Source organism: Heteronotia binoei, chromosome 12 (assembly GCF_032191835.1).
Source record: "Heteronotia binoei isolate CCM8104 ecotype False Entrance Well chromosome 12, APGP_CSIRO_Hbin_v1, whole genome shotgun sequence".
Taxonomy (NCBI): Eukaryota; Metazoa; Chordata; class Lepidosauria; order Squamata; family Gekkonidae; genus Heteronotia; species Heteronotia binoei.
The window spans coordinates 52,090,702-52,108,078 of NC_083234.1; the positions used below are offsets into that span (position 1 = coordinate 52,090,702).

At 42.3% G+C, this 17,377-nt stretch overlaps 1 protein-coding gene across 1 annotated transcript in view; it reads left to right on the forward strand.

The window, feature by feature from the left end:
• Positions 1-11,760: 11,760 nt before the first annotated feature.
• PSMB7 (proteasome 20S subunit beta 7) overlaps positions 11,761-17,377 on the forward strand; it is a 31,888-nt gene continuing 26,271 nt past the window's right edge. The window contains exons 1-5 of the mRNA XM_060251143.1: positions 11,761-12,115; positions 13,246-13,339; positions 13,433-13,530; positions 14,003-14,143; positions 14,351-14,466. Coding sequence (XP_060107126.1) covers positions 12,045-12,115; positions 13,246-13,339; positions 13,433-13,530; positions 14,003-14,143; positions 14,351-14,466 — 520 coding nt within the window. The 5' untranslated portion in view covers positions 11,761-12,044. The remainder of the gene's footprint in view (positions 12,116-13,245; positions 13,340-13,432; positions 13,531-14,002; positions 14,144-14,350; positions 14,467-17,377) is intronic.

Genomic DNA, 17,377 nt, shown 5'->3' on the forward strand with positions numbered 1-17,377 from the left:
ACTGCAGTACTGCTGCTTTACCACTCTGCGCTAAGTAAATGTCCATGCATGCTTTATACGGTCAGGTACCATCCCAGTTTAAACAAGATATAGTACAAGTACAAAGTACATAGTACAAGTACATAGCGGGGATGAGCATTTTTGGTTTTTGTCTTGCCAGCATCATGTGTAAATTAGGCTTAACCCAGGAATCCAAAGATGGCAGCACTGAACAAGGGCTTTTGGCCTAATAGATTATTGCCTTGGAGTGGAATCTGGGAGGTATGGGCTGCATATAGATGTCATGAGCTTGGCCGTGGCTTGGAGCACCTTCTGAGCAGAGTGGGATGGAAAGCTTCCTGGTTTGAGAAGCTTTCCATTTGCCATGACATCTGAATTCGGGCACCTGGGCCAACAACGCCAGTTGGATTCCTTCCTACAAACTGGAATTCTAAATCCACATTTTAATTCTGCTAATAGGATCCCAGCTTGTGGGAAAGAAACAAACTCAGCTTAGCACAAGGGCCTGCATTCGGCATCATAGTTAATTGAAAGTTTACTGACGACAAAAGAGTTCCATCTCCCTTATGCCATGCAAGGGGAAAGGGGAGGAGTGAGGCAGTGACCAAGCCTAGCGACAAGTCAAGTTCAAGCCCATTGCAAACAAATCACTGCTTGTCTGTGACATCTGAGTAATGCCCTCGATTAACCCGCCTCCCCACAAGCACAGACTCTGCATGGCCTTGGAAAAAGTCACTCTTTCTTCTTTTCAGTAGCCTACCTGTAAAGTAACATTGACCTGCCTCAAGGGGATGCTAAGAAGGCATATATTTAATAAAGATGATAAACCGCTTTGCAAAATAAAAGTGCCATGTTTGTGATAAGTAGTCAACTCATGTTAGAAATAACATCCTAATGATAATAGCACTTTACCCAGGGACTTATTAATGGGATGGGGGAGCTCTCCCTCATAAGGGGTCATTTGTTGCGGGATGCTTTAGCTTTGAATTTCTTGCAACTGAACAGGCAGTTAGATAGCCTATCTCACTTCTGTGATTCTGTTCTTACACTGCAACCACAGCTCTGTGACACAGCACCTGCTTTTGATAGAAGACCCAGGTTCAGTCTGTGACATTTCCAGTTGCAGGACTTCTGGTTGCAAGAGCTGAGGAAATACAGAGTAAGTGATTGCTGGGCTATTTATTTATTATTATTTATTACATTAAATTTCTATCCCACCCTCTCCGCAAGCAGACTCAGGGCAGCTCACAACATTCATTTTCACAAGTTAAAAACCTATAAAACTAATAAAACATAATTACAATTTTAAATTTTTTAAAAAACCATTTCATGGTGCTGTATCGCTATGATGTACAATAAAGGTGGGTTTTTCTTTTCAGACAGTGATCACCAAGTACTCTATATGATGTCAGGTGGCAGCTGTCTCTCGTTTAAATATCGAAGGCCTGTCGAAACAATTCAGTCGTACAAGCCCTGCGGAAAGTTGAAAGATCTCACAGGGCCCTTATGGCCTCTGGGAGAGCATTCCACAATTCTGGTGCTGCCACCAAGAAGGCCCTAGCTCGCATCAAACGCAACCTAGCCTCCTTTGGTCCAGGGATGGACAACAGATGGACCAGTGGTCTGACTCAGGACAAGACAGCTTCATATGGACTCCTTCAGTATTCCTACTGCATGGCTCTACTTGACTTGAAATAAGTGGGACTCACTTTATTTGCAGGTTTTGAAAAGGTGCTGTATTTAGCACTACTTTTCCTCTCACAGGAGGAGCAGTGAAATCTGCCAGTGCAGATGTAGAAAACTCCCAACACTATTGAAAGATGGTTGCAGTTATGCAAGTCCTTGCCTCAAGGGCCATGCCCAAACATCTCCAGTGTAATGGTAACTGGTCTTCTGAGGTACTCATATTTCAGATGCTCACTTCACCTTCAGCTCTATTGTATGGCTACCCATGTGGAGAGATCCAACCCAGAAGAACACTCCAGCATCAGGAGCAGGCCACTTCTGGGAAGCCCCATTTTCAGAGGCACTCAGTGGGCTAGAAGATGGCCAGCAAATATTCTAAGCTGCCTCTAACATCACACTAAGAACAGATTCTGTAGCAACACCAGCTTGGGATTAGCACATATGCTATGGTCAGGTTTCCTCTACAGGCTGCAATCCATGCTGGGTACAAGTCCTTTTTGTTATCAAAGGAAGAAACAAAGAGTAAGTAGCAATTCTATCTGTCCATGCCAGCTGCATTGCTCTATTTTCATCCCCAAGGCATGCTTACAGATCTGTAATTGTTTAAAGACAAACGGAGATGTTGGAAGATGATAAAGAGAGCCTGTGCTCTTGATGTATCGCACTGGTTGGTGGCTTGCCTGGAAACTGGAAACTCTTTGGATAATAACAATATGGGACTGCTTTCCAGTGCAATGGTTTGGGTCAGGGCTTTTTTGGTAGAAAAAGCCCAGCAGGAACTCATTTGCATATTAGGTCACACCCCCTAACACCAAACCAGTCGAAACTGCATTCCTGTGCGTTCCTGCTAAAAAAAAAGAGAAAGCCCTGGTTTGGGTTATCTTAAAGCAGCTCATTGTGGAAGCCCAAAGGTGAGGCAGAATACAGTTTCACCAGGCAAGAGTACAAGGAAAGATTTAATTACTCTTGATACAAGGAAACAGTTGATACAACTTAATACAACACCAACAATTTATTTTTAAGGTTTGTTTGTTTTTACATTTTGTGTGGGTGCAGGTGTGTGCCTGTGCCTGGAAGTCATGGAGACCTCTGGCAACTCCTCCTGGGGCATGGAGGACACTCAGAGAAGTGGCTTGATAGCCTGCCTCTGCCACAGGAGGTGGTGGCGGCCACAAGCATAGCCACCTTCAAGAGGGGTTTAGATAAAAATATGGAGCAGAGGTCCATCAGTGGCTATTAGCCACAGTGTGTATGTATGTGTGTGTGTGTGTGTGTGTGTGTGTGTGTGTATATATATATATATATATGTGTGTGTGTGTGTGTGTGTGTGTGTATATAAATTTTTGCCACTGTGTGACACAGAGTGTTGGACTGGATGGGCCATTGGCCTGATCCAACATGGCTTCTCTTATGTTCTTATGTTCTCCTGACCTTGGTTTTTTGGATCCAAAAACATGCCAGGGTCAACCCTGCTTAGCTTCCAAGATCTGACAAGATCAGGCTTGCCTGGCCTATCCAGGTCAGGGTCATTTATTTGGCTCACGCACATTAAAAAGTCCGCAATATGCATGCAAGGCAAGTTCAGAAGAGTCAGAAATCATGGTAGCAAGCTGATTATGTGAAAGTGCACATTCAGACTAATCGAAGAACTAATGGGATAGCAGTTGACAATATGGCTGGCCCAAATCATAACGGCACTCTAGTCCAGAATCCTTTTTCCAACTGTTGTCAGTCAGATGCTTGCAGGAAGCCCATAAACAATGGGGATAACTAACTCAAACCCAACCTGAATCACTTCTGTACTTTGAGAGTTAAACAAAAGCAATCCAACAGCAATATTTGGTAACAAATAGAATGTTTGGACCTAACCATTACTCTGGCAATTCATTCTTTCAGTTCCCAGGGCAGAGAGAGGGAGAGAGTGACTCAGCAGACATGTGCCTAATAGAGATGTCTCAGAAACTGAACAGTTTGCCTGTTCATGAACAGGACTGCCCCAAGCGGCATTTCTGTACACAGCATTTCTGTTTTCTGCCCCATTGCAAAATCTCAGTGGTTTGGGAAAGGCTTTCAGGTTCTATAGAAGCTCAAGTCTTGTGTCTGTGTGAACTATTTTGTCATCAGGAACTGCACCTGCTACACAAGTGCAAAACTTTGCTTATACCTGTTGGCAGGCAGGTCTGCACAGATAGGCAAGAGACAAGAGGTTTCAGGTTTTGTCCTCCCCTCAGTGACAGGCAGCATGCCTACTCTGCAAGAGATGACAGATATAAAGCCTCTGCTTCTAGGAGGTGGCTGTACCGAGGGGCAGAAACAGGAACTAAGGCTCCCCCTTCTGTAAACACCCATCCAGAAAGGGTGATGTAGTCAACAGGGTGTTGTACTCGGGAGACCCCTTTGTCATGAGATTCACTGAGCCCGAAGCATGGAGGAAGGAAGCATGGAGGAAGGGTGGGATTAATATGGCAAAGAGATAAATCAGAGATGAGGAGGAAGCTAAACCCTGCCACCTCCCATGGCTCATTTTGGGTCCCCACTGGGGGGAAAGATGGGGTATAAATTAAGTAAATAAATAATGAACAGATAAATAACTTCAGTGCTTGAAGTATTTGTTTCTGGCCATGCTCTAACACTAAAAGTCAACCAGGCTGGGAGAAATGTGCTTCAAGGGTTGGATACTGTGTGCAAAGGTAGAGGAAAGGCATGGTTCAGCTCTTCTTGCCCACACATCTCACTATTATTTTAAAAATAGATCCCTCAATCATCCCAATCTTTGGGATGTTACAAGAGGGGGTAAAACTTATTCACACCAATGTGAAAAACCAATTCAAGCCTCTGTATGCCTGCTGAGCAAGTGAGAATTTTAATTGCACATTTCTCAGAAATTTGGCCAGTGTGATGTTAAATAGTGAGTCCAGACAGCTCTCATCTCAACACAACTCATTAATAGCAAGAACAGTCGCACATAAACACAGGCAACACAACGAACGGTTTGGAATGTTTAAAACCCTCAGCAGATGCCAACCAATCCCATTTTGCTCTCCATGATCCTTTATTTGTATTTCCTGGAGAAACGTCTTGTGTCCTGATTGGCCAGTTCTGAGAGAACGGTCAATTGAATGTAGGCATCAGGATCCTGGAGAGTAATGGGCACTTGCCTCAAGCTCAAGCAACAGTAAAACATAACGACACTCAAAATATAACATATGACACCTCAATCCATGAGCATTTCAGTTGGGGGGGGGAAGCAGTTACAGGAGGACATGCATGTCCCAATTAAACCAGTGTAAATTAATAAAAGTAGAAAAAAAGAATCTGAACAGGAGTAATAAATACAATAAAGAAAATATATACAAAACTTCAAAAATAGATAAAATCTCTATGCACATTTCTAAACAGGAAGCACATAAAGGCAACAGCCCTTTTAATCTCCAGCTTCTGGTATTCAAAGGTAGACTGTCATTGAACCTGGAGGTTCCATTTAGCTAGCTAATAGCCGATGAGACACCTGTCCTGCAGGAATTGTCTTGGATAAAACTTTCATAACAGCTCTGCTAGAGACTAGTATTTTTACATGTTCATGGGGGTAAGGAAATAAAAGACCATATGAACTGTATATCAGGAGCACCCCCCCCCCCCATTTTACAGTACTGTTTGTAACAATTTTCAAGGGATCTGGAAAACATGAGCGTGCTGTTCAACTAGCAAAGTCAGCATTCCCCTACAGAAGGAGATGCATCTGATGGGCTATGGCACATGAAACTTTCTGCCACAATACATGTTAGCTTTTAAGGTGTCACATGTTTCTTATTTGGGTTTGGCTGTAACAGACTAACATGCTACCATTTTTGGAACCTACAGAAAGCTGAATTATTATCTGCTAAATAAATATTTCAAAACCAACTAGCCAACCAACCCATTGCAGTATGTCCAACAAGCCTGCAAACCTGGCTAAAAAAAATAATGCTCCCAGGCAGGATATACCAACAAAGAGCTTTTTTCAGGATTACTTCTGTTGCCTCTCAACATGCACTAATCATACAGGGCTCTTCCAACCAAATCATGCTTACTTTGGGTCAGGTAAAGAAACCTTAACGTTTGGAACACACACACCTTGTTATATAGCTCAAGAAAAAAGAAAGTGAATTTTTGTTTTTGTCAAAAAGGCCATCTGACTAACCTACACAAACTTTCCCTTCTTTTGCCAAAGACCGGATCCCTGTGCATGTTTACTCCCTTAAGAGCCCCATATGCCTCTGGCTCTGAAACATGGACTAATCCTCTCCTTGTTCCCTTGGCAGCCTCTAATAGATTTCTTAGGGAGCCTGCAAATTGTTCCCAACTTTTACTGTGCATTAGGAGTCAAATTCCTACAGGAGGGGGAGGTCAGCGTGGAGCTGCTGGAGTCTACCGTCAGACGACGCTTAGGTTACTTGTGCCCCACTTGCTAGAGGTCTAATTCAGCCAATTAGACTCTGGCTCCCTGCTTGCCATATTCCTGCTCAGGGCCATTTGTTTGTAGACCTTCCTCAGGACAAGACTTCAAGTGCTCTGAGCTCAGCAATAAGCTGGGGCCCACATGCAAGATTTATACTCAATTTTCTGCCTGAAGAGGCAACTGTCACTCACGCCTGATCTTTAAAGATTATGCATAACCTGATGAGATGTAACAGTCAAGGTAGTTTTGGACAACTTAGACATCTCACTAAGCAGCAACTACTCACCTGCACTAGTTGCAAACCTGCCACTTCACTCAGTGTTGAAGCAACTCTATTACCATGCAATTCAGCTGGTCATCAGCTTCCATGTTCCAGAAGCGTACCAGGATTTAATTTAAGGTGGAAGGAAGACATGCCAGGATCTGTCCCTATTCCTCAATACTTGGAAGGGGTGGGTGGGTCACCAGTAGATTTTGGAAAGGCAAGAATCAACTCCCTTGATTAGTTTAATCCCACTCTTCCTTCAAAAAACTCAGAGTGGCATATACAATTTTATCCTCTCCTCCATTTTGTCCTCCCGACAACCCCATGAATTAGGTCAGGCCAGGAACAACCAGTGAGATTCTCTATTGTGTAGGGATTTGAACCCAAATATCCCCAGTCTTAATCCAGTACTCTGATCATTGCACCACATAGACTTTTTGCAAAACAGAATAATTTGTTCTTTATTCAGTCATGATTTGGAACTCTTCACCAGCTTTAATTGAATGCTATAGCCATTTAAAAACCTCTAGAGAGTAAATATGCACATAAACAGTGCACAGTGAAAAATATTTAAGATGGAATGGAGAGTAGTTTTGCACTGAGGCAGCTATGAAAAAATATTAAGGTTCATCAGAGGAAGATGTTCATGTCCACGGAGGGATGGAATACAAGAGGGTCTCATCTCTTTTATGCCAAATCTCTCACAAGCATCTGAAACTCTTAAAGGGGTCATAATCAGAGAATAATATAGAAGCATGTTATCAACCGTTAACGATTATAGTACTGCACAGATTAATGTTAAAACATTTATTAATACTGTTCTACAAAGACTATGGCTACTGCAGGTCTCTGGGTACCATTTCTAGTGGATTTTTAAAAAATTGCTAAAGAGGAATTTCTTTTCTCTGTTTCTACTGCAGCTGCTCCATAGCAGGGATTGCAATTCAACCTATGTAGAAATAATGCGCTTGGGGGCCCATTTTAAAGTTTGTTCTTACCCTATACAATTAGAATAACAATGAGAGAAAAATAGCCAATAGGGGGAAAAACAGTTGCTGAAAGTTAATTGAAAAAATTGACATAAGTTATCTAGGCCAATTTAGGTCCACACACAGCAGAATGTGGTAACAGTATTCTAAATGGGAAGAAAGGACTGTACCATCCCAGACTGCATGTGGGGCCACTCACATCTTTAATCCTTTTTCAAGTAAAAACTCCCTGCAAATAAAATGGTGACACTTCAGGGAGAATGGAACATTGTTATGAGCAGGGCTTTTTTTGAGCAGGAACGCACAGGAACAAAGTTCAGGCTGGCTTGATGTCAGGAGGTGTGGCCTAATGTGCAAATGAGTTCCTGATGGGCTTTTTCTACATAAAAGCCCTGTGTGAAACAATGGTGATGTCAGGTGGTGTGGCCTAACATGCAGATGAGTTCTTGCTGGGCTTTTTCTACCAAAAAAGCCCTGGTTATGAGTGTTCCTCCTACTGAAAATTCAGGAAGTCATCCCAGCTAACTCCTCTAATCAGATCTGGAGGTAAAGCTACTGTCTAGTTTTCTAAGCTCCAAAGATGGAAGGGAAACACCACCCAATCAATTTGAGATTTCTAAAGCCAGAATTTTAAAACCTTCTATGAGAAAAACACTATGAAATACTTTCATCCCTGTTCAAAGAGCTGAGGGAAAGCAGCCTGCAATATACAGAAAAGAACCAAACCATAGTAAAGTTAGTAGGTAACCATCAAATCAAAATCAAATCAACTTTATTATAGTCAAATGACCAGCAAACTTAAAAACAGATAAAAAGACAGTTTTTAACATTGGTACAAAAATGCAGGACTTTTTTTGTAGAAAAAGCACAGCAGGAACTAATTTGCATATTAGGCCACACCCCCTGACATCACCATTGTTTCACACAGGGCTTTTTTGTAGAAAAACCCTAGCAGGAACTCATTTGGATATTAGACCACACACCCCAACACCAAGTCAGCTGGAACTGCATTCCTGTGCGTTCCTGCTCAAAAAAGCACTGCATAAATGTAGGATCACAGATAAAAGGAAATTAGTATTTCAGCATTTAACATTTTCCTTAATAGGTAACCATCAAATCTCATAAAGTAGACTAGCCCGCACCTGACCTGGATAGCCCAGTCTAGCCCAATCTCATCAAAACTCAGAAGGTAAGCAAGGGTCAGCCTTGGTCAGTACTTGGATGGGAGAACACTAAGGAATCCAGAGTTACTACCCAGAGTCAAGCAATGGCAACTAACTTCTGAATGTCTCTTACCTTGAAAACCCTAAGTCAGCTATGATTTGATGGCACTTTCCATCACCAGGTTAGTTCTTAGGAAACAATTTACTGCTCCCAGCTATGCGGGCTGGACATCCTCCTTACCTTTAAACCAAAAGAACACTAATGGTAACTCTCCAATATCTTATTTGCAGTCCATCCTACCACCTCAGTGCACTATCATCCCATTCTGCTGCATGGTTAGACCCAATTTAGCTATTTTCAAGGGTCACCATGAATTTGCTAGCAAGTGCCTAACAACCCTGTTTGATGTACAGAGTCTGCAAAAGAAAAGAAATAGAACTGATCCTTCCCCAATAAACATTTGCACTGTTTCTTTTTCCAAATCTGCTGCAGATTCTTCCTCAGCTGTACTCCAGTTGGGGCTAATGAATCCACACACACACACACCTTGCCCGCCTTGTGAACCACCACAGATACCAGAAATTCAGCAGATGGCGGACAGAATAAAGCAACTGCTAACATGACAAGTTTAATTGCTTAAAAGTCTCTAGGGCTGGGTCCTATAAAGACCTTATGCACTTGCATAACTTTAGTTAATGTGTGCCACTGAAATGACTCCAGTTAACAACTGTGTAACATAATAAATGGGTTAAGTCTCTAAAGGGCTGCATCCCAAGTAGAAGAAAGTGCAGAAAGATTAAATAGGCTAAATTGAGAGTCTGGTGAAAAACATGGGGTCCTAGGACATATATATACATGGAGGGCAGCTGGATGAAGCAGAGGTTCTACCACATATAATAGTGTATAGAAAGGACAGATTTTGGTTATAATGTTGTCAGTATGAGGAGAAGATGCAGCTCTTGAAATTCCCCCTTCCACAGAACAGAACCTGACTTTCCAATGGAAAAGGGGGGGGGGGGACGTTAGCATGAAAACAGATTTGAAGGCCATACTATTGTTTACTTGTTCCTCAGAACCCAAATCACATCAATTGTAATTGACTGCACCTAGCTTGTTGCTTAGTAAGGTTGTGAATCTTTTTGACACTTAGAAATAAAGATCACTTAACTCAGAGAACTTACTTTCAAGCAAAATATGCACACGATCAGACTACCTGACTGAACATGAAAGAACATAACAAGAGCACTACTGGATGAAATGGAAAGTCCATCTAATCCAGCATACTGTTGACAACAGTAGCTAGAAAGATGCTGTAAATGGAAGCCTCCAGGCAGCCTATGAAGGCCACTGTTCCTGCTTGTTATTTGCCCCACCCCACAACCAGATTCATGGCATACTACCTCTGTACATGGACACTCCATTTAGCCATATGGCCAGTGCAAGAATAATTCTCCATGAATTTGTCTAATCCCCAGTTTTAGAGCAATCTAAGATGGTATCCATCAGTATATCTTGTGACAGCAAATTCCAAAAAAGAAATTACACTTTCTTCTCTCTTTCCTGAATTTACTGCCTGTTAATTTCAGCCGGTGAGCCCAAGTTCTGGTTCTTCACACCATGCATAATTTCATAAACTGCATCCTTAGTTATATATATAAAAAGTAACTAACCCCCCCTCAATGCTTTAACCCTTCCCTTATAGGTAAAGTGCTTCATTCTCTTGCTCTTTCATGTACCTTCTTGAGCTGGGACAAGCAGAACTTTACAAATTATTCTTCTAAATGCAGCCTCATCATAGGTATCTATAAAGACAGCTGGGCAAAGCAATCCTGAGTCATGCCAGCACTGCAGCAGCAGGTCATGATGCAGCTGGGCTGCTGCTAGGTGGATCCTAAGGGTAAGGGGGAAGTTACATAACAGCTGAATGGGGGGAAATCTTGCTCAATCACACTGCAGGCTGCTGGGCTGGCACAGTGGCAGCCATGGCAATTCCACCTCAGCATTCCTTCCAGGGGAGGCTCCAGAGGCAGGGCAAGTGGAACCAATGAGCCACATTCAAGGGGGCAAAGCCCAGACTGTGTCACTGGTAGGAGGCATGGAGGGGTAGCACAGAGGAGGGGGTCCCTGGTGGCATACTCCCTGAAAGAGACCCATGACCCTGGCAAGCCTCCATGAAGAGCTAGTAGGGAGGGGCCATTTTGGGGTGTCATTTCCAAGGTGTGGACTGGGGTTGTCCTAAATTGGCATTTTACCTCTAGAGTGAAGAGATCAGTGCCCCTAGCAGAACAGGATGCTTTGGAAGGTGGAGTCCCTGGGCTCACATCCCATGATGGTCCCAGTCTTCTCTGGGCCCCATTCCCAAACACTCATGAGTCTCTCCTGGCCAGGCTCTGGCAACCTGCCTCCCCTACAATGGAACAATTCACATGTTTATTTATATTTATAATTTAAATGTATAGATTGCCCTTCCCTGAATACACAAGGCTCAGGGCAGTGGACAATAACAATGATAAAAACATTGAGGATAAAACAATTTACATAATACATAATTAAAACATTTCCAGATGGTGTTGAAATTTCAAAATTTCATATTGTGACCCTGTCTCATGGGGAAGGGAGGGAGTGCCAGAAGGATCCATCGCCAAAAGCCTTGCCTAGTGGAACATCTCTATCTTGCAAGCCCTGCGGAATTGCATTAAGTCCAGCGGACGCAGATGTTATTCAGCAGAGAGTTCCACAAGGTGGGAGCCAAGACTGAAAATACCGTCTGTTTTTTTTTAAAAAAACGAACTTTATTCTCCCCCAATTTAAGTAGTTCCTTCTTGATTCGATTTAGAACCCACTGCTTTGTCTTTTTGGTGATCCAGAGGATCTGTAAAACTCTCCACAAATGCCACATTTCAAATGAATCAACTTTCCGTCAGCTTCCTTTGTCCTCCAGCTTTCACACCCATACATTTTATTTATTCATATAACATATTAGAGGAGAATAGTGGTTCATGCAGCAACAGACCACTGGTTTGATGAGATTTTTTCCAGTCTATACCTCACATGCTATCTTAGACGGACCTCGATTATAAGCATGCTTACTCAGGCCTCTCCAATGTGTAAGACTTATTTATGTTTGTGCCATGTATGTTTCTTTACTCTGGCCAGACTTCAGAGATGCCAAGGCTCAGCCCTGCTGCAGAAATACAGGAGGTTTCACTGAGCTCCAAGGGACAAGGATTAGAAAAGTGATAAGCCCCTGGTGGAAGGGTTTCGAATCTGCAGTTGTGAAAGAAAAAACCGAGGCCTCGACATTCCCTTTTTGGCGGGGGGGGGGGGGAAGGGAGTAGGAATCGTGAGGGGTGGAGCTGAAACCGCCGGCCGCGATGGAGCGATAGCAGGATAGCTTCTCCGTTTAGCAAGCGGGTGACTCAGCAACAGCAGCGAGCGCGCCAGAGTCGCCTCCTTCGCCGGTTCCGTTTCCGTCTTGCAGCAGTCTCTGAAGCAAAGCAAGATGGCGACTGCAATCTCCGTTCTGCAGGCCTCGGACTTCGCTGGTGGATTCAGTTTCCACAACTGCGCCCGGTGAGGAGGCTGAGGGACGAAGGGAGGGGGATCGAACCGGGCAGGCAGGGCCGCAGAGTGGAAACAGGCGGCTGGCGCGGGGTACGAGGGGAGAAAGAGAAGCGGAAGGCTGCCGGTGCACCGTGACTCAGGCGGTACTGCGGCCTACAGGAGGGAGAGGAGACCTTGTTTCTCCTGCAGTCTGCTTTATTTATGCAGTATATTAATTGCGTTATTGCACCAGCCTGAGCCCCACAGGCGGAACCTGCCTCTGCTAAGACACACGAGGGGCTGAATGACAAGTTTAGATTCCCCGACTTGGCCCTACAGTTAAGCCCCACTTGAAAATCTCATTGCCTCGCGCCAGCCTCAGAGGAAAAGAACTGAGCGCTCCCTCCCCCCGGTCTTCCCTGTAAGGCTGTCTCGATCTCCGATTTGGGATGGATGTTTTCTTACGGGGTTTTCTTAAGGAGTGAGATGCCTGTGTGGGAGTTTTGAATGGGTGGGAAGAAAAGGGACAGTTACCTTGGTGAGCAGCTAAATGCTGGCAGTGCCCCCGCCTCCGTGACACTCCTGTTTATATCTCCCCCTTGTGAATCTCTTTCTCTTCTCGTTATCATTATCAGGAAATGGGAGGAAAGTATTAAAAGGTTTGGTTTGCCTGAGGTGAATGGACTGTATTTTTAGTTAATTTCCTTGGTCTGGGTTACATTTGAGGGGATGTTGTTTATTGCCAAGGATGGAAATGCACTTTCCAAATATTTATTTGCACCTGCTGTTTTGGTGCAACTTGGGCTGTTCACCCCAAACCAACTGTTGAGTGGCTGTTGGATAGCAGGCATCTCTCCGGAGCAGGTTCCTGGATTTTGTAGCAGTCTGGTTACACATAAGGTTAGTGTGAAATCTCAGAAAGCCAGTTCATACTCCCAAAACAGTTTTGGATTAGGTTGGAGTGTGTGCATCTTTTGTCTTGGTAATCTGGTTGTAGGGACTATCAGTGAGAACTAGAAGATAGGCTTAGGTAATTGATGGGAAGAACCCCTTTGTTATCTTTGCCATCTCTTCTGGTAGTGGTAGTGTAGCCAGTGGCTTACACTGTTCTTTTTTTTTTTTTTAAGTTTCGTAACAGTTTTTTCATTATTGTGTTGCAGGAATAGGCAGCTAGAAGCAGAGAGTGCCAAAAAGGGTCTCCAGCTCCCTTCAGCCCGCAAGACAGGAACCACTATTGCTGGGGTAGTGTTCAAGGTGAGACTTCAGTTGGTACTTTGATGTTTGTTGGAGTTTGTAGTATGCCTTTTTTAGTGCCATTCATTCTAAGAAAGCTTTTTGTTTCTATAGGATGGCATCGTGCTTGGAGCAGATACAAGAGCCACGGAAGGGATGGTTGTTGCCGATAAGAATTGTTCAAAAATCCACTTTATCTCTCCAAACATTTAGTAAGTGTGGTTCCCCTCCCCACCTGTGTCCACTGACTTTCTGGGATTATTGCATATAGGGAAAGCTACAGTCTGTTCCTTTCTAAGGATGGCAAGGCTATTGTTTCTACGAGCCTTGGCCTTGATGGACTAACTTGGTGGATGCCGGAGTGTACTCTTTTGGTTTTTTGTTTTGTTTTTATATTGTGTCTTATTTAAATTTGTTTAAATTGTATTATATTTTTGTAAGCTACTTTGAATCTCCACTGGGAAGAAAAGAGGGATAAATAATATGGGATGCAGGTGTACTTCAGCTAGCTGAAACTGATGCTGCTTACATTGCAGTGATCTCAACATCTCCTTTTGAACATGATTGTCTGTTTAAAGGGGCCCCACTGCCTAGTTCACTCCAGTTCCTTTAAAGTGGCAATCTGATGCCATAGTGTTTTTAAAGAACTGGCAGCTCATGGAATTGTGTTTAATTTGGTTATAGTTGTTGTGGAGCTGGGACTGCTGCAGATACTGAAATGACAACTCAGCTGATCTCTTCCAACATGGAACTCCACTTGCTCTCAACTGGGCGGCTTCCAAGAGTGGTCACTGCCAACCGGATGCTCAAGCAGATGCTCTTCAGGTACTGCCCTGTGCATGGACTGTGTGATGCTGAGTACCTGCAGAACAGTTTTTATTGCTTTCATTCAGTAAATAACAGTATAGCGAGACATGCAGTTGGGCAGGTTGAATACTTGAATGACTTGTTTCAAGGCAACTTTTTGAAATGAAGTTTTTGAATTTGCAACCCATTCCTAGTGTTGTCATTATGTATTTTTTTCTTACCCAGGTATCAAGGTTATATAGGTGCTGCCCTGGTTCTTGGAGGAGTTGATGTCACGGGGCCCCACCTTTACAGCATCTATCCCCATGGATCTACAGACAAGTTGCCTTATGTCACAATGGGTGAGCAATGCTCTTTCATATTTTAGAACATGGCAACCATACTAGTGGAACCCCACCGAATTTCACTTGCGTTTCCTCATTGCCGCATTTCCCCTCATATAACTAGTTTTACAGAACATAAAGTAAAACCATTGTTGTCTGATCAGCTTTCTTGATTCCTTATAATCATTTAACTTGTGGGTTAATTGTGATTCACTGAAAGAAATTCAAATTTCCTGGGCTTGGTGGAAAATCATATTTCTAAAATCTTGCTTCATAACTCAGGTTAGCAATTCTTCATCAGAACAGTAAAGGGAAAAAGATATAACAACCAACAGTAATGGAAAAAAGATATACCAACCAAAAAAGAAATACCAACATACCCTTTATGGAAAAAATGCTGAAATGGGTATTTACAGTTTTTTTAAAATAAGCAGTAGCAGCCCCATGGTCGGAGTGGCAAAGCTGCAGTACTGCAGTCCGAGCTCTCTGCTCACAACCTGAGTTCAATCCTGGCAGAAGCTGGGTTCAGGTAGCCGGCTCAAGGTTGACTCAGCCTTCTATCCTTCCGAGGTTGGTAAAATGTGTACCCAGCTTGCTGGGGGAAAAGTGTACATGACTGGGGAAGGCAATGGCAAACCTCCCGGTAAAAAGTCTGCCGTGAAAACGTCATGATGTGGCATCACCCCAGAGTCGGAAGCAACTTATGTTTGCACAGGGACTACCTTTACCTTTTTAAAATAAAATAAGCAGTATGGCTGATTTATTGACTGAAAGTCATAAAAATAAGCTAGCTGTCTGGTGGGTCTTTTGGGGATTTTTGCTTGTCTGTTTTGTTACTTGTTAAAACAAAAGTACCTGAATAAAAGTCTTAAAAGTCAGCTGACTGAAAACTTATGAGAATAGTTTTTCTGTAAGTGAGTATGAATGAGAGAGAGAGAGAGGTTTCATTAATAATTCTTTCAGTAGTTTGTAAATAGGTGACAATATGAATGTTTGCTAAAAATTGTTTGGTTCAACTCTGTCTTATCTATGTGAGTTCAGACTCATCTCAGTGGCCTTGCACTAAAACTGTTTCCTTCTGTATACACAGAAGTAGCAACATTGTTTAGTAGCACCAAATGGTATTGCTGAATTTATTAGAAATAATTAAGTAGGAAAATAGGATGCACTCAATCACAGAACTTTCCTTTTTATCAACAGAAAGTTCTTGCTAGTATTGCAGAAGGCATGTGGACTTTTTTTGATGCTCTTTCACACACATTTTAAGGGAGGGGAGTTGCGTGCATATGTAAGCAGGTTTTTATAATGTAATTAGACCAACAGGGGAGAAGAGGCTTTTTTAGGCCAATAGATGGTGCCATGGCACTCCACAAAGTAGTAAATTATTGTGCATAAAATCTATTTGTAAAAATGCTGTTATAAGATTTATGATGTAACATTCCATCTAAGCTCTTATAGAATTAACATAAAAGATAACATAGGATTAATATTTATAAATGTGTCCTGAAATGTATCAATTATTGAATAACTGAAATCTATCAATTATTGAATAACTGAACCATAAATTACCTTGTTCTGTGTATACATATTAAGTGATTAGTGAACCAAAACGAAAGGACTATTCTCTGCTTTATATGAGGCATCTTTTGATACTATTTGTTTGATACTCTAAAGAATGGCTGTAGTGTGAATATCGTTTACTGAACCCAGTAAAAGATTTTTTTCTAGTAAGGTCTCCTCTGCTAAGATGCAAACAGGCATCTAAGCCAAGGAAAACTAGCAGTATTAATCTGCCTTTTTAATAAATACTGCACATAGCAGTTTGTTTCCTATTTTAAAAAAATAAGGCTTCAATCTTGGCAGACTTCGGAACAAATCCCATTGAACTCAGTAGGATTTACTTCAAAAGAAGCATGCTTGGAGTTTGGATGTAAGCCTTTTCCAAAGCTGTACTTTTGGTATGCCACAGAGCATCTTGTACAAATTCAGTCAACCATATGGACAACTTCTATTTGCCTTTTAAAGAGATCATGTAAAGCTTGTAGTTGTCATGTTTAAATTTAAAGGGTCAAATGCAGGAAGATTATGTAATTCTGATAAACATTCCATACTTACTTGGTGTGAATAACTGTCTAAAATAATGTGAAATAAAATCAGACACTAAAATCCAATGTTCTGAAGCTCAGCCCTCGTCTCTGAAAACTGGCACAATTGTGAGTGTCTAACAAGGCATAATAATCCAGTTTTGATTTCTCTAGACAGAGGGGCGTATTAAGATCAGCACCATCCTCATAAATTACACTGTTTTGGCTTCTTGTAGTCCTGGAAAGGCTGATTGGTCTCTAATATGTTTAGCATATTAGCATATGTTTGAATTCAGACCTTTGGTGGGTCACGGGAAAGCTATTTACTGTCATTTCCATTCTGTTGGTTGTCCAAAATGGCATTTCTGTTAATTACTACTATTATTCTCCCATCTCTTCCTAAGGAGTTCAGGGCAGCAAACATCCCCATCATACAGCCAGTGACTGGTCCAGCTGAACAGAGGTTCAAATTGATCTTCCCTGTCTAAATTTTCACTTTAGCTGCTATATTGACTTGATGCTCAAAGTGCTAGCAATGGTGCAGATGCTTAGATCACTGTTATCTGATGAAATATTAAAGACTAAATATGCCACAAAATCATCCTAATTTTTTTAAAAGTAACAAATTCTCCATATTTCTCTGTACAGAATATTAATTACTCCACCCATGTTCATTTTGTTGTAAGCAATAGATTATGAAAAACTGGCATAAAGCAGAAAGATCTGTCTGTAATTGCTCACAATATGCAAAGGAAATAGTAATCCAGCTTGTGTCTGAACACAAAGCAGTATCCTCTCTCAGAAGGAGTTTAAAACATACTCAGTGCTTACTCAGGAGTGAAAAC